Source organism: Mytilus edulis, chromosome 11 (assembly GCF_963676685.1).
Source record: "Mytilus edulis chromosome 11, xbMytEdul2.2, whole genome shotgun sequence".
In the NCBI taxonomy this organism is placed as follows: Eukaryota; Metazoa; Mollusca; class Bivalvia; order Mytilida; family Mytilidae; genus Mytilus; species Mytilus edulis.
Window position 1 is genome coordinate 13,386,581 of NC_092354.1, and position 24,698 is coordinate 13,411,278.

At 31.0% G+C, this 24,698-nt stretch overlaps 1 protein-coding gene across 10 annotated transcripts in view; it reads right to left on the reverse strand.

Annotated features, from left to right (window-relative positions):
• LOC139495179 (aminopeptidase Ey-like) overlaps positions 1 to 24,698 on the reverse strand; it is a 79,802-nt gene that overhangs the window by 17,152 nt on the left and 37,952 nt on the right. For 2 of the 10 annotated variants that reach the window (XM_071283377.1, XM_071283386.1), the window contains exons 20-21: positions 18,108 to 18,189; positions 13,609 to 15,221 (exon numbers count right to left, since the gene is read on the reverse strand). The exons of 3 other annotated variants lie outside the window; for them this stretch is intronic. In XM_071283377.1, coding sequence (XP_071139478.1) covers positions 15,078 to 15,221; positions 18,108 to 18,189 — 226 coding nt within the window. In that variant the 3' untranslated portion in view covers positions 13,609 to 15,077. Of the gene's footprint in view, positions 1 to 386; positions 508 to 1,489; positions 1,608 to 2,049; positions 2,206 to 2,692; positions 3,198 to 4,944; positions 5,054 to 7,308; positions 7,397 to 8,262; positions 8,304 to 8,892; positions 8,947 to 9,008; positions 9,150 to 13,608; positions 15,222 to 18,107; positions 18,190 to 24,698 lie in introns of those variants that run through there. 5 more of the 10 variants (XM_071283381.1, XM_071283383.1, XM_071283385.1 and 2 more) reach the window with 5 other exon arrangements.

Here is a 24,698-nt window from a genome sequence, read left to right on the forward strand (position 1 = left end):
CCAATATTGTCCGCTAGTATAAACCGACGTTTACTTTATCAGTAATAATTACTGTATTGCTGTCCGTATAGAAGTTTTACGAACTCGTGGTTCATGGAAAATAAACTGTCACTTTTGTTTTTAAAAAATCTGTCTTTATATCAATTCAATTTGACTGTCCCTCTGGTATCTTTCGCCCCTTTTTTTCTCAAGTAAGTTATCTTCAAATTATCAAGACGAAATAACAAAAACTATGAAAGAACACATTGACATACATACAGTTGTATTGATAAATTGATAAGTTAATAACATTGAATAATTTCGAACGCAATTCACGGGAATCATATATAATTATAATGAATGTTGTACAATGAATATTCATTAGCTGAAGACATAAACTCTCATACCTGATTTCGGTAGAGGGAATGGAATATCAAAGTATTCTTCAAAATAGGTTAAGCATTTGACGCCAACATCTAAAGAGTATGGAGTTTGACCAACCGCCTCCGGACGTGCCCATGCTCTATACTACAAGTATATCGTATGCATGTATATAATTTAAGTTTCTTTGAAAAGCATTTTTTCTGTTTTTCATGCATGAAATTTCTATATTTCTTTATACCAGTGTAAATGCTTTTACATCAGTTATATTATAATTCCTATACGATTTGCATATCTTCAAATTCCTAAATATGCTTGATCCGCCAAAATGTCTATTCTTGATTTTTCCTTTCATATTTATAATCATATAACCGGAGATACTTTCGTTAGCTATAAGAAGACTGTGTCTATTTAACTGTAATGTATTCATGAGCAGTACGAATCAATACTCTGTCTTTAGTTTTCTATGTTGTGTCTTGTGTACAATTGTTTGACTGTTTGTCTTTTTCTTTTTAAAGCCATAGCATTTTGAGTCTATCTTCGATCTATGAGTTTGAATGTTCCTCTGGTAACTTTCGTTATGCAAATGTATGAAGAAAGGTAAATTTGAATACCGATATGTTTCTGTTGAGAGATAATGATAAGGATTCATCTGGTCCAAATGCATTTTCAAACTGAATTGACATGAATGACATGTACAGATGTTATTTCTATTTGTATCTTTTGTATAAAAAAATAACTAAATGTATTTATAATCCACATGATCATGACAAAACTATGGTTGTATCAACAATATAATGTCGAACTATTCTACAGTTAAGTCTTTAAAGATACAAAAGGTGCGATCTATTCTTTTTAAATCTTCTTTTTTTCATTGTTTGTATAACAAATATTTTATGATGTTAGGTGAGGTAAAGAAAATATGTGATTTTATTGACTTTTGAAAAAAAATACTTAGGTTATCGGCCGAATTGAATACTAGTTTTCTTCGTTTATTTGCGATACAGCAAACATTTTACCATAAGCTTCACGTAAAAGCTCGCGGCTATATTTGTTTTTATATGTGAATGTGCTACTTAATAAAATTAAACTGCAATTATATATATGAAATTTTAAACAAAAACCTTACCTCCACGTTATTTTTAGTAGTTTCTATTGTGTATTTGAAATCACATATTATGAAAGCCAATAAATAAGTTGACATCTTTGGTGTAACTTCAAAGGAATCGGCGATCCATCCATTTCCCCTAAAATACAACAAATACTGTTTGCATAAATCATATTAAGGGAAATTCAGTTGACAGGCAGCACAACCGACTAAAACGAATTGTAAATATATCTACAAATAGGCAATTAATGAAACTCGTGTTATCTTTGAAAATGATTGTGATCCGTTTCTTTATATGTGCCTGTTCAATAGTTAACATCTGTATTAACAAATCGCAGTCAAGTTGATGACTAAAGTTATGTTGAAACGAGACCTCACTATAGTTTTGTTAAAGCAGAGATACACTTTCATGTTCATGTTGTTGCAAGAAATCAGAAAGAAAGGAAAATGACATATATGAAAAGGAAACATACATATTTTGATGACCGTACTTTGACCTATAATGGTTTACTTTTATAAATTGTGACTTTTCTCATTGTCACTCATACCACATGTTCTTATATATATTTACATTTTCTAACCTGGTCATATTACTAGTTATTGGTGTGTTTGACAGTGAGACCATGTGTTGTTTGCGTACAAGTGTAATTTTAAATTGTGCTTTGACTGCCGGCTCATCAAAACATGGAAATGTTTTTCGTGCGTCTGTTGGCTGCATCTGTGTTGTTGCAATATAACTGTCAAATAAACAATCCAACAGTAAATAATCATAATGCAAACTGAAAGTAAAATCATAACTTAAGATCAATTAATACATATACCATGAATTCATTATTATTCGTCCGATACCAATTTTCGTGGAGTTCGTGGGTACAGGTGAACCAGGAAATTAAATGTTAAAGGAATAATAGCTTTTCAATAGAACCACGACATTAAAGATCCACGAACATGTAAGTCTTCTATAGACACGATAATTGGTACCCACGAAAATAAATGAATCCACAGTACATGAAAAAAGGAACAATGATTAGAGTATGTTTTGCATACTTCAAAAAGCAATATAACGAACATAAATATGTTTCAGTGTTTCATTCCTGCCAAAAAGGTTTGCTTTTTCAAAGGAGATTTTCATTTGATCATATTATAGAGACACTTATCTAAGACAACGAAACAACAAATACTTTTCATCTTTCTTCTATGTGAAGACTCCTGATTTCTACTTACATAGTATTATTTCCACGTTTGTATGAACTTTGATAAAAGCCAGCCAGATCAGGAAGTAAAGGTCCAGTGAACTCACAGTAAACAGTATAGATCGACCCGACAATAAATTGAGTGTTTGTTTTCAAAATCAGGAACTGATTGACAGTGTCAAATTCTATTGTAGGATTTATTATACTCTGTCCAGATGACATTGGTGTTATCGTCACAGAACTTGTCGTAATGTTAAGCTTATTGCTGTGTAGAACTATTTCATTTGTTGATCTCCTGCATTCCATTTCAATTTTAACTTTTCCTTTAAAATAGAAGTCGGCTGGATTTCTATCATATATAAAAGGTTGAAGTTCTAGATCATATGAAACTGGATATAAATTGAGTGGTAAACGAACACTTCGACCTCCAGGTGGCGTTGCAGTTCCAGCTGTAGTTGTAGGTTTAGATGTGGTTCTAGGGGGGAACCACATAGGTTGCCATGGTTCAAAATTACCATATTGTGTCGTTGTTCTGTCTGCAAGTAATCATGCATATCTTAAAAACATCTCGTGTTCAAAATGATCACAAAAATACAAAGAAATTCGATAAAAGCTAAGTTCTTGAAACCCATGTATCGTTTATACTTTTTAAGGGTACTGTGCAGTCATTTTATAATGATATTACTACAAATTGATAAGTAGATGATTTACATTTAATTAGAGAAGTGAAAGTGGTGTAAGGAATATACGCCAATAAGACAAAACAGTAATACAAATAACAAACAAACATCTAGAGGTCAAGTTTAGTCTACAACAGTAGAGAGGAGTCTGCACAATATGTCTGGCGTTAAATCGTGCCATGTCTAAAAAGATCAAATCTAACAAATATATTTGAATACGAAATTAAGTCAATAGCAACTTTTTTATATTTAACTCTCGTAAATTGTTTAGGAAGCGAAAAACGCAGATATCAAAAAAACAAAACCCCTAAGGATTAGCACGAAATTATAAAGAAGCGATGCTGAGTGTTTCAACAGAGCAAAATCCGCCTTATATAATTGCATCATCCGCCATGTGAAACAACATTCATTTGAAATCACTAAAATCACACAACTATACACATCCAAAATTGCAAAAATATGTCTCTATGGTTTGAGATTCTTACAAATTGTATTGCCCAACCAAATTGTGATGGTATCTGTAAAACTTATAGCGTGTCGATATTTGTCGTAAAGCATTAAGATATGAACAAGAATAATTATTGACAAATTTTCTTATTTTGTACAAGACGATAACCATGTGAGTTGTAAAAAGGAACGTATGTTACCAATCAAGTTGTATTAAGAGCACATATATATAATTTATCTAAGCCCCATCAGTTATAAAGTTTTAAAATTTGTTCAAGATGTTGTTTTTACATGTAGTATACTGGGTTTTTTTAATGATAGTTTGTCTTTTGTTTGCCATGATCTTGTCAATCTATTTGATAACTTGTGATTTTGAATGCCCCTTTATTATCTTTTGCCGCTCTTTAATTGTGGGGTATAACTTGGAAATTTTAAAAGATTGGATTTATAATGAATTATTTGCTTTAGAAATTTGAATCTGTAACCGATCGAAGGCCAGTTAAGAAATGTTATTTGTATCATGTTTTGTTTAACTTCTGTGTAATTAAAAACAAAGAATTTAGGCGAGATGTCCTTTTTTCTATAGATTAGTTTTGTAATAATGATTTTAAAGTTGGGTCAAAATTAAATCTGCTTATTTATTTGTGAAAGAGACTTCTGTAACTTAGTTGTCATATTTTCCATTATCACTGGTATACATTTGTTTAGGGAACATCGCAAGCACTCCTCCGGGTGCGGGATTTTCTTGCTGTATTGGACACCATTGGTGGCCTTCGACTGCTATATGCTCTTTGGTCAGGTTGTTGTCTCTTTGACGCATTCTCCCTTTCCATTCTCAATTTAAATCTTCATGAATATAAATCAGTAGCATGGGACTCGATACTGTTAGATCAAACCTTGGACATTCTAAGTAGTCTTCTACTCCGATCTTCGTTGACAAGGATTGTCAGTTTTCTTGCTGAATGGCGTTATTTCTTTCAAAGTACTTTAAATTCCTGCACCAATACAGATATTGATGCCATGGTTTATTCAATGTCATTTAAATAGAACAAAGAACCAACAACCAACAACCATAAACAAGATATATATTTGGGAAATTAATATATTATTGTATATGAACTATATTTCTATTGCAACATACATAATTATAACATACCTTGTAGGGTATAGTCCAAAAACACACATAGGAGTAGTATTTTCATCATCATAATAATTAGCAAACTGCCTCGATGTCCAGAAATATGTAGTTACAGCTGTTCTAAAGCCTATTAATCACACAAAATAACAAATTATAATATGCCCAATAGGCCTTTTTTTATTATGAAATTATCATTATAAACATACACAAAAGTCATGTATTCGATAACATGCATTAGATACTTATCAACTATTTGTTAGAAAAACATCATGTCATATTTTTGAAGTTAATATTACTAATTTTATGTGATGATAATCGAAGACAATTGTTCAAATTTTTCAAAGCAAAGACGTTGGGGTTTTTCACATTTCAGTTAAACGATTATTCCTTTTAAAATGTAATTCATGCTGCAGCTTTCTGTTGACTTTTACAAATTAAACAACAATTGTATTGTTTGACCTTTTTAACTTTTGGTTTTGAAATTCAAAGCTGAGTCTTGTGTAGCAAAACTCAGTTCAAAAGAAGTCCGAGTCTGATGTCAGTATAGGTAAGAAAATAAACAAAATGACCATGATAAATAAATTAACAAAGGACTACTAGCAGTTACTGACATGCCAGCTCCAGACCTCAATTAAACTGATTGAAAGGTCATATCTTTATAATATAAATATCAAGTACAATCCCCCCGTTAGGGGTTTAGTATTATATCATCATAAAATATATGAGAAGAACATAACCCGTATCATGCCAGAACCTAGTTTTAGAATAAATGTGTTTATTTCCGCTGCAAAGACAATATTAAAGCCAAAATAGTATGCAATCTCTGATGACATGACAATAGTATCGTAACTATATCCATTATTAAATAGTTTAACAAAGGTTTTATTAGTATACTATAATATGTTATTGTAAAAGATGATAAACAACGTCAGTACCAATAATCCATACTTCGAGATCATCTTGTATTATTTTTGAAGGTTATACGGAATATTTATCAACAAGATGTTGGTGTCTTCCAATAAACTATTTTATATAAAGGACGACGAGACGTTATTTTGCATAACCCTGGTTCACCAACTTTCTGGTAAGTCACATGTGACGTTTAAGCTGGGGTCACACATTCCCGATTTTTACCACCTTCCTTGACAGGACCATTCAAAAGTCTAATCAAGATCCTATGAATCGTGGATGGAAATTCAAACTTAAAATAAAATTGTAAAAAAAATTCATTTAATCACGACAACAATCAGATTTTTGTCAGGAAGCGTCGATAATGAACCGTTTCAACGAGAATTTGTCCCAAAAACCCGTTTTCAATCTGATTCTAATCCGGTTTGATCTTTTGTATGGTAAAATTTGACCGAACTTGTCACGACAGCGTCCCGATTCTACCGAATGTAATCGGACAGAGATCAGACAGTGACCAGACAGTGAACCTACGCTGACGGAAGTTATCTGTTAGAAAACTGTCGGCATATTCGTGATTATCATGTACTGTCGGGACATAATCCTATCACAATCCGCTCTATCGTATTGCAAACGGCTTTGTCTGGTCTCAGTCGTATTGGGTTCTGTAATTGTCGGGACTCTGGCGAGTGTATCATTGACGAATTCCGTATTGATAACGGGACTGTTCACAATCGACAGGATCTGAATGCAATCTAGACTCAATCGGCAGAAAAACAGTAATAAAAAATTTCTCCAGATCACTCCCGTTCCACAGGACACCGTCCATAAAACACAGAACATTGTTAAGATTTTGATCCGATACAGCAGAATCTGTCACGACATAGTCACGCTTTCAATCCCACTAGATAAAATCGGTTGAGTTTCCCCCGAATGTTATGAGACGCACCTAACTGTCGGGGTGCTTGGCCGAACTATCCGGACCATTCCCGACTCGTAGGATTCTGTAACGAACTAAAACGACTGCAATCGGACAATGATAGGACATTCCGGATAATTGGGGATAGTAATCCGACTTTTTCATTTTTCATGTCTTATCGCTGTCTGATATCGAACGGGAGCAATAATCGGCAATGTGTAAACGCGGCATTAGCAAGGGCTGTGTAGCAGCCGCCAATTTTTGAATGACTAACGATTTAGATATCCAATATGCAGGTAAATTTGTTTTATTGCTACTAAGGTTATATTGGTACTAAATAAGAGAAAACGAATGTCTACATAAATATGAAAGCTAACAACTTGCAATTAAAATTACCATTATATACTTGATCATGATATCATTTATAAACCTGACTATTTAGTTTAACATTCAGAACCAGCTTTTTTAATTGTTATGATCATTCCAAGTTTGCTTGAGATGTATAAGTGTACTGTTACCACGGACTCTACAAAGTGATATGAGAATCTTAAACCTACCTGCACGTTCTTTTGTCAATGAGGAAAAATTGAATAATGTGACATTTTTATACTAATATTATATATACTTTTTGAACATATGTTACATAAAATATTGATAAGTTTTTGGATTAGAAAATTGTTTAATCACGAAAAAAACAATTCAAAAAAACTAAAATCTCTTCCTCATATTGGTATAAATTAACAATTATATGGAAATTTCTTCTTACGTTTCTAATTTTACTCACTAAATATTTCATAATCAAATCAGGCGAAAACGTTTAACGTTGTATAATGTAACATGAGAAAAATCATTAAGTATATATCTAATTTTAGATTACCATGGGCAATAAAACAGAGAGAAGGGATATACCAAAATAATAAATCTACTCAAAAAAATTAGTCAATCTCAGGGTAAAAAAAAAACAACCAAACTACAAATGGACAAACAAAAGTATTAGTACACAGCACAGAAAACCGAAGATTTAGCTACAAATCCCTACTTAAGACGAAAAAAACTGCAGGTAGTTTTTGGGATTCGTAAAAAATACTATTCTTTCAGAAATTCGGATGACATTCCGACATATGCATGTTTTGCCCCTCTGTATATACAAAATAGGCAATGACCAAATAATATACGATAGTCACTGCAGGTTATATTCGGACCTACTATTAAATAGGTCAAACTACAATAATTTAAAAACAATATAATTATTTTGAACGATTAATTGCAATTCGGTTAATTTATAAAAATTCTGATCAGCATTTCAATTTTTAACAAAAAAAAGGTTATTTTTCATTAATTAAACTTTGATAATGACTGTTATTATTTATTCAAATCAAATCAATGTTGTCGATTATTGATTTTTCATAATATCTTGCCCGGTTTTGATACGTTTGTTGAAGATGATATTTATATTGTACCGTTTAAAATAAATGTCCTTTAAACAATCTTAATGCTTTTTTATTACTTACTGTTGATCAATCAATCCATGTATGAACGCACGTACAAACATCTGAAATGTATTTTATATTGAATCATAACTTTAAAGTGAAAATCATTTACTACAGATGTAAGCATATATTATTTTATTCATGCTTTCAGTTATTGCATTACAGGATTACTGTTTTATTGTTATTTAGAAGAGTATGACAATAGAAGAAACATTTAAGAAAATGGCATGGTATATGTTTGTACTCAGGGGAAATACATTGAGTATTTATTATGGTTTTTTTAATCACTATCAGAATACTATTATAATTGTTAAAAGATACACACTAATGTTTTCGAAATTCACAAAGCTTATTATAACCATTGTACATATCTAGAATTTTATTTGCTCATTCCGACATTATTACATCTTTTAATTTAAACTTGATTTTATTAAGACCAGTGGCCCTGTCCAACTTTTTCGGAGCACCCGAATCGTTAGAAGCCCAACTTTTCACACGACATAGGTTTATTTAGAGGTTTATCTTCAACAATAGATAGGTAGGTTAACAGTTATAACATGTTATATGATTTATCAATAAATCAAACAGAAAAGTTTAAAGATGTGCAATCAGAACTTAACACAAACATAAACAACGTGATATAAGACTTACCAACATCCGTTACATGACATAAGACTTACCAACATCCGTCACGTGACATAAAACATACCAACATCCATCACGTGATATAAGACTTACCAACATCCGTCAGGCGATATAAGACTTACCAACATCCGACACATAGTGTGTAAAAAACCAGAAAAAGCAACTAATGTAATAAATATATGAATTATCTAAGGCTTACAAATCATATGCTATACATACAAAGCATGGTAATCGGCGGGAAATATAGAGTACCTACATACTTTAAGAATAAAAAAGGATAAATAAATAATGACGCTTTTCGCAATAATGATATCATAAATGAATTAGTGTGTTGAGTAGTAGTAGTATTATATTTAATTATGATGATAGATAAACGAATGTTATCAAATATTCATTATCTGTTTATGGTTTACGTTAACGTGTAGGTTGGAAATGTCAAACTGATAATGGTTGTCAGTTAAATCATGTTGCAATTGTATGCTTTAAAAATTTGTTAATAATAACTTGTCATAAAGTAAGGTATACATTTATAAATGTCGCGCCATTTTTCGTCACAATGATTGTTCGTTGAGAGATGGATAATAAGTTTTAATTAAAGTGTTAAACATATAACATTGTTAACTTTGTCTTTCTTTTTTAGTACTTTCAGTATTTTTGGCCAAAAACAATAAGAGCCTCGCCTTTTACGAATGTCTCACTTTATACAAAAACTGATATTTTCCTTACATTGTATATGTAACAAGTAAAATGCTCTTAGTTAACCGTAGAATCGTTATTTCAATAGATTCTGTTATGCATACTTTTTTCGATAGAAATATAACACGAGTATATAATGAAAATGTAGAATGTGGATCTTATCTTTTATTGGTTCCTTTTCTAAGATCGCAAATAAACTGCCACGGAATTGAATAATGCTGTCAAAAATATAAATGATGACATCTGAGCTAAGGATTTACTATCCGTTTAATACTTATTAATCTGGCAAATCAAGACTGTTATTTTCAAGTTAACTCAAGATGAATTTTGCTTTACGATTAAGATCCTTAGCATATTTCAAAATGTGTTATTTATTCATCTAAATTAAACATCTTTTTTAGATTGATTTGTGTCTTCTGTACTATTATTTGTCTGTTTATCTTTTTTTATTTTTAGCCATGGCGTTGTTAGTTTATTTTCAATCTATGAGTTTGACTCTTCCTCTGGTATCTTTCGTCCCTCTTTTAAGCTTTACTAAGAAATTTATAAAGTGTTATAAATATTCATAATTTGAAACTTTGTTTTACTCTTCTATCGTTTATTATTGACGTCATTTTGTAATTTCAAACCTTTCTCGTATGGCAAATCTTTTTTCTATGTTATATGTCTGATGAATTAATAACAATTCTAATATGACGCGCTCCTTTCGATTTGTTAACTCCGTGATAAAATTATCGATATATCTTTACTTAGCGCTTCTCAGAGATATACATAACAATGGCAGTTACAATGTACTTCCCACTTAAATCCACATGTATTGAAACCTATTTGCAAACCCTTTGCCGATTTTATTGTTTTAAAAATTGCAATTGAAAAAAGAGAAAATAAATGTTATTCTTATTTGGATTCATAATAATAAGTAGTAATGCACATGAGCTCGGAAAAATAAAAAAAATAAAGATAAAAGTAAATTCCGCAAAAGTCTATTACTGTTATTGGCGCATTTAAGTTATTTCATAACATGACGTCATACAAATAAAAACGCTTGAGTTTAACGTTTTCTGTTACGTGAACCATCGAAATTCGTATAATATTGTTTTACAATTAATTTTTGAGGTAGGTTTTGTTTTGTTTTCTATTCCATTATTCGCATATATAATGATTTCATCAAGTCAACATGGCGGCTCCTTAGTTACGAAATGTGAACTTTGGATTTGAAGGTATCTTACGAGAAAAACATGTAAATTTTAAAAATGGCAAATGTTAGGTTTGGGATTTAAAAAAATTAAACAGATTTTTTTCTATCGGTTATTCACGTAATAATCTATGCAAACTACATATTTATTAGAAATGTTTGATCTTTATCGAACAGGGAGGAAACAAGGACAGCCACACACACAGCATAACCACCCTCGCTTCAGTTTTTTAATGACCGTATTTGTCCTGTTAGAATCGAAATAATTCATGGAAGCCATAGATTGTTGGAAATTTACACATGCCCTGGGCCGTGATATTCGTTAACTTTCCCTCGCTAAGGCTCAGAATATCACGGACAAGGCCATGTGTAAATTTCCAACAATCTATGGCTTCCATGAATTATTTCTTAAATATCATTCTGAGTTGAAACATCCTTTGAAACAATTGATAAATAATAAAGAGTACGTCCACGAAACGCATCTTTTTTAAAGAATTACTTACGGACGGACAGGGGTTACACTTAATGCCTCCTCTAATGACGATGGAGGCTTGCAAAGAGAATTGTTTTCTAAAACTAACTATATAAAAGAAATTTTTACTCTTGCTCAGAACATTATAATCCTTTTCTGCAAGCAAAGGCAGTGATGCAATTGGATTTGTGTTGCAAGCCTATACCATGTGACTTTTCAAATATAAAAAAAAAACTTTCGTAGGTATAAACAGGATTTATAATCTGTCTAACACCTCCATTATCTTTTTTGAAATTTTTATAAATGTTTTTTCTTCGTTGAATTAGCAAAAATAAATTTAGTTTTTACAATGCTTCATGTATATAAATAATGTTAGCCCTTTTATCAAATTACACCTTTTCCTAAGAGAAAATATTAATTTTCTAAATACATGTATGACAAATGTACTTAGCCAATTAACAATACCAGAAAGACTAATGTAAATAAACTCATCATAGATACCAGGACTAAATTTTGTATTTGTAAGGGTAGAAGTACAAATTTTAGGATAAATGAATGATTATTTAAATCAAGGAAACAAATCATAATGAAAAGGGTCGTGCTTTTAGATTCAAATATTTTGATCAAATTGCTCTGTTTTATAAATGCTTAAATTTCATTCTATTCTTTGTATTAACAGTTTATAACACCTATTGAAGATTATATCTATATCAACATGCTTTCAAACCTGTTTCTCCATATTTTTCGCAGTTTTGCTATGATCACACTACATCAAGCGTGAATAGACAAAATTGCAGTAGAAATAAGAAATGCAACAAAAACAACTGGAATAACCAACAGATTAATTAACTGGTCACTTCTAACACTATCGGCTAATTCGTAGCGTTCAGTTTTCATTGTCAGAGTAATCTGTTGTCCAAATAATTATGACGTCTTGAAAGGCTATTATATTTTTTTTCTTTGACGCCTTACTTCGACGTCATAACACCAAACTCATATGTTCAGATGGACTTTGAGAGGGAATTTACTGCTTTATTAAAACGTTTAGCTGATTTCTCCTTAAGATGCTTCATTTTAGAAGTATAAAATATATTTTTGAACCAAACTCGGTACATTTTGACGGACCTGAATTTCCGTATAATGTAAAACAAAGGTTCCGGAAATTCGGGTCTGTCTAAATTTTACCGAGTTTAATGTAAAAATTATTTTACAATCTACTAAAAAGAAATCAGATAAACGTTTTAAAAAATGCAGTCGACATGTTCCCGCCTCGGATGGAATTGTTATTTATATTATTATTTCTGTAGGGATTAATTGGAAATATTTTGCACAAACAAACACATAAAAGGTAAGAATTTTTATATATGCAATTTTTTTTAGCCTTCAATGAAAATTTGATGGCTAAATTGGGTCTCAAAGTTGAGAGAAAATATGCTCTCAAAGTCCATCCGAAAATGGCGGCTTCAGCATTATGACGTCGAAGTAAGGCGTCAAAGAAAAAAAATATAATAGCCTTTCAAGACGTCATAATTATTTGGACTAAGTAATCTGTAGAACAGGGAGGAAAACAGAAATTCGGCTAGCTTTCCTTATCCTTTACAATTGGAATCGAAAGCACATACCATGTGCTGGGTTTGAACTGTACTTCAGTCAGTTTTGGCAGTCTCGTGGTACATAAGTTTAGACCACTCAGCCACCAACTTAACTAAGGACCTTGAAGACATCAAGAGGTCAATATAAATTCATCAACAAAAGACAGGTGAATATACAATTATATTCCCCAAACACTTCTGAAATCAACCAATACGAATTTGTGACGACATTATTTGTAAAGTAAAATTGCTGTCATTAGAACAATTACTAGATATGATGCAATGTGTTTTCATTGTGATTAATGTGTACTTAGAAAAAGACGCGTGATAGTCAACGTACAAGGCTTATTCCTTTGGAGTAATGCGACTCCTCATTTAGTTTGTTATTTTGATTTGTATTCCTTAACCGATTTAGAAGATTTGAAAAACGGTAGGCTACTGTTGCTTGATTATAAGTATAATAAAGTTATCATATATACCAAAATTGAAACTACGGACGCAAGATGCGCGTATTGTCAAGAAAAACTCATCAAAGACGCTCGAATAAAAAAAGTTAGATAAGCCAAATAAAGAACAAAGGCGCCGAGCATTGCGGATCAACATTCCGAGAGGATTTTAAAAAAAGTTAAGTAAGGTAATGTATTCCTGGCCTACCATAATGTGCAAATGCAGTGTTATTTTTCAACGATAATAGGAAACTGTTAGACTTTTTAAATTGTCTATTACAACATTTGGCTGTCTATGTCTATGTTTCAAGAAAAAAAGCATTTTCTATAAATACGATGCAAGTTTTATTGTCTTATGATTATTACAAAGATGAACAGTTATAAGTTGGAAATTGTATACATTATAGGTATACACAAATTATTGAAATATTTCAAATTAATAAACAAGCAAAAATAAAATGCTAATATATTTACTATATTTTTAAGATTTGATTAAGACAATGACCTTCAATCATACACATTAATTATCATACCAATAACACATTCATTCTAAGTGTTAATTTATTCAACAGAGATTGATACTTGCATATTTCTGGTTTGATTATAATGTAGGTTATAGTTCTATCGTACACGTGCTAAGAGTTATTACTTAACATCAGTTGTAGTTTAAAATTGATTGCATCTGCAACCTGAATGCAAGTCCGGTTCAACAGGATAATTTTATTTTGAACAATATTAGTGCAATTGCAATATCATTGAATAAAACACACTATAAAAATGTCTAAAACTTTATGTTTAAATGAATTAAGGTAACTATCATCAATTCAAAATAAAGTGGTTGTATAACGGCGCCCTTAATCCCATAAGAAACGTCAAATAATTCATTTATACTGCTTGTATGTCGTTCTGTCGATACCAATATGAAAATAAACGGATGATTTTCCATACACACGATACAGATCATTATTGTAAAAAGAAAAAATGAAAAGGGGTTTCTCTTGAATATATACTTGATAAGTTTATATGACAAAGATAATCATAACCTGTCTCTTTAATTCGGTCAAATATATACTAATGAAGGCGTGCAAATGATTTACATTTACAAGTATATTACTTTCACATGCATAAATATAACTTCGTAAGTAAAAAATGTTCTTATTATCTTCTAATATTATCACATGATATGCTTAAATGCTTAAATGCGTTAAAGCAAACAATAACATATCGTATACGAGATGCAAATTAAATGAAGGAAATTCCATATATTACATGTTTTGTACACATTATTATGTTTCCATGGTTTTTGAACAATCAATTAGTCGTTAGGCACTAAAACTATACTATTTATCAATAAAATAAATGTGAGAGTTTTTATATAAATATATGGTATCAACGTTTTGTAGAAGACGGAAGCATGAAGTTATAAAAGTACGAAAGTCGTGTAGAGAACCAGGAAAGTACTAAACATCCTTACATTGTATCTCATTCTGGTAAAAGTAATACAGATTACTTATACAATAATTAAGTACAAATTATAATGCGTACATCATTATAAAGAGTTCACAATATATAGTATTATAAAAATAGTAGTAATAATCGTTTACAGCTGGTGCTGGAAACAAGAATGTTAAACGCAAATAACATTTACACGTATTGGTTTTAATTCATTTATGATTTTTTTTTTATAACTGTTATCACTCAACTATGTGATAACATGCATCATCATTTCTTATTCAGCCTCTTAGTTCATGTTTCCTACTGAGCCACTTTCTTACATCTATCAGTGTTATCTATGACATTGTTTCTAACCAGTCCTGTACTATCTTAGAATTTTTGGTCATCCAATTTATATTCAGGTTTATTTTCTCAATGGACTGCTGAAAAGCTCTTGCTCCTGATCCAAGATTTGTAATACTGTCTTTAAAAGTGTTGACCTGTAATATAAAAATGTCACAAATTTATCATCATTATAAACGCAATATAGACTTTCATTAGTATACAAATTTAATCTATAAAAAACTCATCATAGATACCAAGATTGACATTTTGAATTTGCGACAGAGGCGCATTGCGTCTACAAAAGAATCGAGGCACATTTCAAGCTTTTAAATAATTCCCGATTTTGGAGTTACATCACTTAGTGTTTTGTCTTTATAGCTAATTCACACCTTGTTGGTTCATTGTCCAGTAATCCGGTTTTGTTAACGTTGACCATTTTGAAAACAGTTTGTTAAAATTATTTATAGGACAAACTGAATCGTTTTCCAGTCAGAATTTGGAGGACTGCTCCTCATATATAACAGTGAACATTTTATCATTCAAGTGTTCGTGATCATTTTAATGTCATGGCGTTGTCAGTTTATTTTCGATTTATGAGTTTGACTGTCAATTTGGTATCTCAAGTCCCTCTTTTTAATCCGTTTAACCCCTTTTTATTTCACTTTTTTGTTGAGCTGCCTTATCGGCAATTATACCACAACTCCCTTTTATACCAACACTATTTTGTTTATGATTGAATCAGATAAACACTGATAACTCATAGACATGTAATCTTAAAAAAATATCAATGCTGTAAGTTTTTAATCCATTATATCAAGAATGATAACCTTGATATATATTTTCGATGTTTATGGTTGGTTTTCTCAGATAAATTCACTATTACGTTCTTATCATTTCATAACTTGCCGTCAGCTAAATAAAGGCAACAGTAGTATACCGCTGTTCCTAATCATAAATCGATTGAGAAAAAAGCAAATCCGGTTTACAAACTAAAACTGTTGTGATTTAAAACTTTTAGATTGCAGTTGACTAAAGTCGGACGTGGCAATTCATGTTAGCTAATTAAAATAAATGTGTCAGGCGCTTTATATTTGTAGGACTCTAAAGTGCGATGGGGACGCTAAAATGCGATGGTCACGCTTAAGTGTGTTGGCCTCCGCTAAAGTACGATGGTTTGATACGCAAAAGTGCGTTTTTCTGCAAATACATGCATTGACGTTAGCAACGTTCGACAGCATCAGGACGTGAATGTTTGTCCAGATTACGGATTTTTATTACACGAGAAAAGAAAGAAAAGAAGAAAAAAAAATAATCATGCACAATCTGGAAATTTTGGTCTTTGCTGGAAGAGGTTTACTTAATTTGTGAAATTGTAGAAAAAACTTTAATCAAAACAGTAACTTTCTAATTGAATTATTCAATACAAAACAAATACTATATGGTTTGTTATTTCTGTTAAATAATAAATATATGTCAATTAGAGAGCAACCTAACAAACAGATGTGTATATGATTGCCAATACGACAACTATCTATCTTCGACCTAATGTCATTGAAATATGCAACTTTAAGTATGACCTTTAACATAGGGAATTGTCTTATAACATATCATTTTATTGCTAAAAAACGACTTCCACTAAATTCCGGATGTATTAAATATATTACAGTGTAACATTTACACCTTTTGGACAACTATCGTACTTTAAATAAACATAAGAAGATGTAGAATAAACTATCCATCCAATCCCAAATACTGTTCATGTATGAGGATAATAATCATACGGCCGTCAACGTAAAGCATTGGTCCATGCCGAAACTAGCTATATAGGGTTACAATGTATAGAATTACCAGTGTAACATAATTCTAAAGAGAAAGACTACGACTTGACACATAATTAAAATAATAAACTAAAATGTAATAGGACGTCAGCAAAAAACGAAAACCATTGCCTGAACCACATTCCCGTTATACCATCAGACTTTAGCGTGTCATACCAACGCACTTTAGCGTGATTTCTGATCGCAGTTAAAAAACAAACAACCATCGCACTTTAGCGTCTGAAACCATCGCACTTTAGCGTCTGACACCATCGCACTTTAGCGTAGACCATCGTACTTAAGGGTGACCATCGCACTTTAGAGTACTATCGCACTTTACAGTCCTACATATTTATAAAGGCAACAGTAGTATACCGCTGTTCAAAACTCATAAATCCATGGACAAAAAACAAAATCGGGATAACAAACTAAAACCGAGGGAAACGCATTAAATATAAGAGGAGAACAACGACATAACACTAAAATGTAACACATATAGACAAAATCCCACGAGAATGACAAATATAACATATATATATAACATCAAAACCAAATACATGAATTTGGGATAGACAAGTACCGTGACACGTCTTATCGCAATGTGAATTTACACTCAAAAATAAGAGAAAACAAACGACACAACGTTATAATGTAATACACACAGAAACGAACTATAATATAACAATGACCATATTCCTGACTTGGTACAGGGCATTTTTAAAGGAAAAAATGGTGGGTTGAACCTGGTTTTGTGGCATGCCAAACCTCGCACTTTTATGGCCATGTGAAATATAACATCAAAATGACAACACAGGACTACAATATAAATAAATTGGAGAACACAATAGACAAAGAATCACACGAACAACAGCCAACAAAAGGCAACAAGTTCAAAATTTTAATACGCCAGAAGTGTATTTTGTCCACACAAGACCCATGTGTGACGCACAGATACCAAAGTTTGAAAGCCGAAACGAGTACAAAGTTGAACAGCATCGAGGACCAAAAGATCAAAAAGGTTGTGCCAAAAACGGCAAGGGTTTTCCGTTAAGTTACCAGAAAATCCCTATAATTTAGAGTAATTTATACTTTTGCAAACAGTAAATTTAATAAAATGAATATTCAAAAGATGTACATGATAAAGCTGAAGTATTATAATATTAAATGCCTCATTACTGGGTAAGAGTTATACAATATGACATAACATTAATAATATTGACGTACCAATTTTAGGTCGAATTCGGTGTTGAAGTTTGCTGTAATACCAGTTATCAGACGCGAAAAGGAAAATGCACCACCACCATATCTACAAAATAAAAAAATAATGACATTTTTAAAATATTTCATTGTTGCATTTACAACAGAAAACAAATCATGATGGAAAATGTAAATATTGTTCAGTTATTATCATGCATATTATAAACAAGATTTGCAAAAGGTGAAATTTTGTTTCCAAAGATAAATAAAGGCAACAGTAGTATACCGCTGTTTAAAAGTCATAAATCGATTGAGAGTAAACAAATCCGGGTTGCAAACTAAAACTGAGGTAAACACATTAACTATAAGAGGAAAATAACTTTGAAATAGAGATATAATTAATGTTGTTATTTTTTCTACCGGCAATAATAGTTATCAAAAGTACCAGGATCATAATTTAGTACGCCAGACGCGCGTTTCGTTTAAATAAGACTCATCAGTGACGATCATATCAAAATAGTTATAAAGCCAAACAATACAAAGTTGAAGAGCATAGAGGATCCAAAACTCCAAAAAGTATAAATCAGCTGCCAACGAAGGGCCTTCGTTTTAGTTGTGCGGGATGTTATAAATGTTCTGTTAGTATAAAGATAGTTAATCGTTTTAATCTAATCCCTGGTGTAGAGAATGTTGATTGCCATATGTGTGTGCAGATTAAGAATCATCGCTACATGTGTGTAAAGTGACCGTAGGTAGTACTTGATTTTTTCATAACCAATAAATCTGTATTTCATGTGTGTCAACATTTCCCAGGCGGACTCTACTTTTTGTAATAAGGGTTAACTTGAAATCGATCTGAAGACGCATGCTATATTTGCCATTCAACCTAATAACATTAAATCTTGCATACATTATTTTACGAAAGTGAAAATCAATACAATATATGTAGAGGAAGTGAGTTCTCTATATCTATTGGCTTGTAACCGACTTATTAAACTAGTAGCTGTTCCGAAAACTGTTAACATTGTCTAATGAAGCATTTTGTATCATAAATCTTCCTTTTCTTGTTTATAATATTTACGTTGTAATGATAAATGAACGAAAAATTGAATATTTAAATGCTCTTCAATACAAAGCAAGTTGATTAACGTTATCATTTCCTTATCCTAGAAATAAATTTGTTATCCTTATTTTCTATTAACTATTTTAATAATCATTGGAAATATTATTTCTGTATTCAGTTTTATGAAGTTTTGTGTTCCTTCTCCTTTATTTTATGCATGATTTCAAACAAGGACTCGACGTTGATGAAAATTAGAAGATTTTGAATGAGTACCAATGAGACATCTCTCCATCCAAGTCACAATGTGTGAAATGTAAATGATTATAGGTCAAATTACGACTTCACACACGAGACATAGGCTCACACCGAACAGGTGCACAAAAATGCTGCTAGTCCTAAACGTTTTATATTTACATTACACCTAATGGATGATTACTATATAAAAATGCAACAATCAAACTTATTACAATTTTCGTCGAAGGTATTTTGCGATTATTTTTCGACTTCAGTGTCAATCCTATTATTGATGTATAAATGTGACTATGCTTTTAGTTTAGGAAGACGCTTAATCCAGAAACTTAATCGTTAGAGAATTATCCTGGTTTCTTTTAAACATAATTATTATGGTAATGCAAATTGAAAGCTTCGGATTTTGCTGTTTATGACTGACTTAACTACTATTCAAATAACATCAATTGTTATTTCTTTCTTCTTATTTTAAGTCAGGTGTATGAACAAATAAAATAAAAGAAACACAGAGACAATCTTATTATTTATACACTATATACATTGGTTTTTTCTCTCTTTAAAAATGCAATAGTTTGAACTGTTTTATAATTGTCATCTCATCTACCTTAATGGTTGACTATTCGATATTGATTTTGCTCAATGTTGACTGTAAACACCAGTGTTTTTCACACTTGTGCATAATTGTACCATTTGAGCTTATACTACATGTCTAGTGTGTTTTAAGATAACACTTATGACCAGTGCATTGACTAACATCCAATACAGTAAATCTGATTGAAAATGCATTACTCCGGATGAGTAAACGTTGATGCCCTATAATGATCAATTGTAAGAACAAAGTAACAACCGTAACTCATGGAAAATTTGCATATGGCATATCAGCATACGGACTCGTGAATTATTCTAGGGTAAATGAGTTCCTTTAAAATTAAAATTGATCCTTGAAATATTTGTTGCGGTCAAGTGCATTTTCAGGATTCACATTCACCAAGAACACTCATTCCCACACAAATTAAAAGCAAATATGTGTATATGGTATTTTATTTACAAAACTAAATTTCATATCATATTCCTTTGTCAAGGGTATGCTCAATTTTCTGTGATTGTCTTTTTTTCTTTTTTTGATATTTCCATAATTATTACATTAATTTGTATAAAAATATGAAACTAATCCAAGTAAATAACAATGATAGTAAACTGTGATCTTTTATACCTTGATATACTTTATTCCTTTTGCTCAATGGTGAAGGTCGTGCATATAGTGGATACTTCAAATGTCAAGATTTGTTTTATTGTCATATATTATCATTATAAAGAATCTAATTTAATATCAAACATGTGTGTATAAATACCAGATTAATCAGTTGTTTGGAATGTCCTTAACCTGACTTCAACAAATTCCAAAATCCTAATTATGCCTAAATTTGCTTCTTTAATTTGGTTCAGACAATTTATTATATTTCGCCAAAATACAGCTTACGTTGTTCGTTCACCAATATGTATATGGCTTGGTTTTCTCCCGACAGTTTTCAAGCTGATTGTTGAGCAACATTCTTAAATTTTGTAAGAACTAAACATGGTTTGGGAGGAATTATATGACGAAATAAAAATTTGGAAAGAAAATGTGTGATACATAAAGTAACTTCATTTTCAAAGCGTGTTTTGCCATAATATCATATAAATGTCAGTCGAAGTTGGTGAAAATACTGACAATCGAAAGAGAATATAAATTGCTTATCAAATGAAAAAGAGGAAACTCAAACAATTAAATGCATGGAAAACAACTGTCATGTTTCTGATTTTTAATAGGTATTTCATCAGGTAAAACATGGTGGATCAAACCTGGAGTTATCGCTAGTTTAACGTGTTTAACCTTTCACGTGTATGACAGTCGCATAAAATTCCATTATATTGACAACAATATGAAAACAAAACTCTAGATTTATATTCAAAAAATTGAAAACAACACGTTTAATAAGTCCAATGCGTCCGAAGCGCTTTTCTGAATTTACCTTCATCAGGGAACGCTCGAGGCCAAACATTTGAAATCCTATAATAGAGACATGTATTTCTTGACCTTTTTTTAGCTGGTAGTATACCATGCGGCGGATATACTAATTATTGATATGTGCATTAAGAAAAACAAAATACTGAAATATTGCCTTTTATTAAAAACTGTTTTATTAAATAATAATACATAAACGACCTATTACATAATTCTAGAATATTCATTTACTCGTTTAATTGTTTCTGAAAAGGTAGGACGATAAAATAGTACAATAAGAGACGCATAAGAAAAGCCGAAAAAAACACCACCATCCAAACCAACAACACAACCAGAATAAACTAAACAAACACCTGTAATTTGCGCAAATCCAAACTGGACGAAAACCAAATGTGAACTTGGATTCTAGGGTTAAAACGTACACATGCTGAATGTTCTTCCTTTTACTTGTATACACCTAAAGCAAGGCAATAAATCAAACCCGTACACAAGAGCAAGTTTTGCTCTTACTAACAATACTCCGTACACATGACGTAACCATTCTGTTAAATAGATTGGCCAATTGTGATTAAATTAGCGAGGGGAATAAGATATAACCGTATGTACCATAATAAGAAAAAGAACTTGAAAAGAAGTGATAGTACAACAAAATACCAAAAGGGTAAAATGAATAAACTTAAAAGGGTATGGAAATGTTAGTGTATATAAAAATGATGAAACAAGAAAAAAAAGAAAGGCTTCGGTAATATCAATATGTGTATTACAGATTAAACCTATAAAATTCGATGTGTTTCAAAAACAGATATATCATCTGTATTACAAATGAAAGATACATATGCCAAAAAGGATAGCTAAACTCATAATTGACAAAGAACAGACAGTGCCATAGTAAAAACAAATTACTGCAAAGACAAACCACAGTCTTCAAACACAACATCGAATACTAAACCACAAACTTGCAAACAACCGACTAATTGAAATTCCTGGTGAACAGTTGTCTCAATGAGAATCATAACACATCTCCTCATTTTAAAATTAAAGACTGAGCAACACGGCCCTAAAAAATCCGGGGTCGATCAGTAATCATATTCACTTGTAACACCCGTCGTAATACTATTAGTTACGTTTCTAAATTATGAAACTAGTGAAGTCAATTCTATTCAATATATATTTTGTTAAATGAAAGATTTTCAAATTTGCATTTTATCTGTGAGCAATCAGGAACAGGTATTGTCTTCATAGTATCTGCATTAATGTCAGATTACATTCCTGAACACACGAATAATAAACAATCCTCGTATAATTTCAGAAAAGACTTGAATATAGAGTTATCGGAAGTTTGTCTCCAGTATCATCTGCTTTCTCGTGCTATGTTAAAACCATCATTTTGGATTCTCGGCATAAGCTCTATTATCAATACTTCCACCATGGTACGGATTATTCAATACAAAAACCTCAATCAATGATTATTGGCAATTAGCCATTTCTTAATTATATCATAATTCATGTCCATCCAGCGTATATTACTCTTTGTTTTCTCTATTGCCTGGTAGAAAGCTCTGGTTCCTGTCCCAAGATCTGGATACACACTCACAAAAGAATGCATCTGAAAAAAATAATGTCTCACTGTGTTAATGCATTAGTTTGTACATTTGTAATTCTTTTTATAATAACAATCATGAAATTTAAAACGTGAATCAGATAATGCAAGATTTTTGTTTTTAATAATGTTTGTTTTCCTTCAACCAATATCTTAAACACATATAAAATGAAGCATTTGGTTGTCTTTACATTTAAATATAATAAATAATGCTTTGGAAGAACGTTTTTTTTTTCTTTTGTTTATAAAAGAAACGAAAAAGGACAACATAGTATTTTACTTAGCACGAGTTTTGATAATAAAAAACTATCAATGGAACAAGGAACAATGTATTTGCAATTATGCATTTTTTTTTAAACAAGTTGTATCATAGAAAACAAAAATTTAAAAAAAAAGAGAAAATTTAGTATAGATGGAGGAAAATGAAACACGAAAGACAGAGATTATCTAAAACAATAAATAATAGCTATTATGCAGATGCTGAAATATAAAGAAAAGATAATAATGGGAAAACAATTAAAAATAGCAAAACATTATATGAAAAAAATTATAGAAATAATGTCAAACATCAGATCCTTAAAAACCATGAAATTTCTAAAAAGAAAAGTAGTAAGTCTGTACTCGATGTGTTATCTACATGTATTTCAAATTGTCTTGTCTTTCTATGTCTCATCGGCTTTCAAAACCAAATTTATCAACAACAACAAATATTATTAATAGTTAATAGATTAAACATAACGAACATGAAAATCTATAAACATGCAACGTGCAAAATTCTACATCAACAAATGAAATTACCATACATGCAACCACAAAATATTATATTATTGAAAATGTTGAAAGAAATTTTATATTAAAGTAGATTATTAATATTTATGTAATTTGATGATATCTTATATAATACAATATGCTTACCAAATTTACTAGTAGTTAGAAAATGTGAAATTGGATTGTATCGTCCATCTGTTCTATCGATAAGCTCAATTCCATCGACTTGGATCATACAAAATATGTCACGTTTGAAAAGTCTTGTTCTGTTAATTGTTCCCGGGATATTCTGATACTTCAAATTTGCGAATGAACAGATGAATAAGTGTCATATTTTATGAGATTTTGTTTGACCAATAACGTACCCCTACATTAATGTATATGTAAAAAAGAAATTTAAGAATGAGTTGAAAGTTGAATCAGTGAATTCTCTGTTTATCTGATAAAAGTGAAAATTGGTAAATATAAGTTCGAAGATTTCGATATAATAAAACTGTAAAATCGATCATAAGCAAATATTGGGACTTTTTTTGCAAAGTTGGTACGATTATTCTAACAAGATAAATACATGTATTTCACGGCATGTTTAAATGTAATGCTTCTTTTTTCAACTTAATTTATTTGCCTTGTTACCAAAAGATGGCTTTTTAACAGGGGTTGGAGTAAAAATTTTGATAAATCTTAGTTTTGTGTGGTTAAGGTTATCAATAAAAAATGACGCTCAAATCCAAAAAAGTTAAAAAGGTCAAATAAAGTACGAAGTTGAAGAGCACTGAGGACCAAAATTCATAAACGTTATGCCGAATACAGCTAAGGTTATCTATGACTGAGGTAGAAAAGCCTTATTATTTCAAACATTAAAAAATTTGTAAACAGTCAAATTATAAATATAACCATATCAATCACAATTCATGTCAGCACAAAAAGTACTGA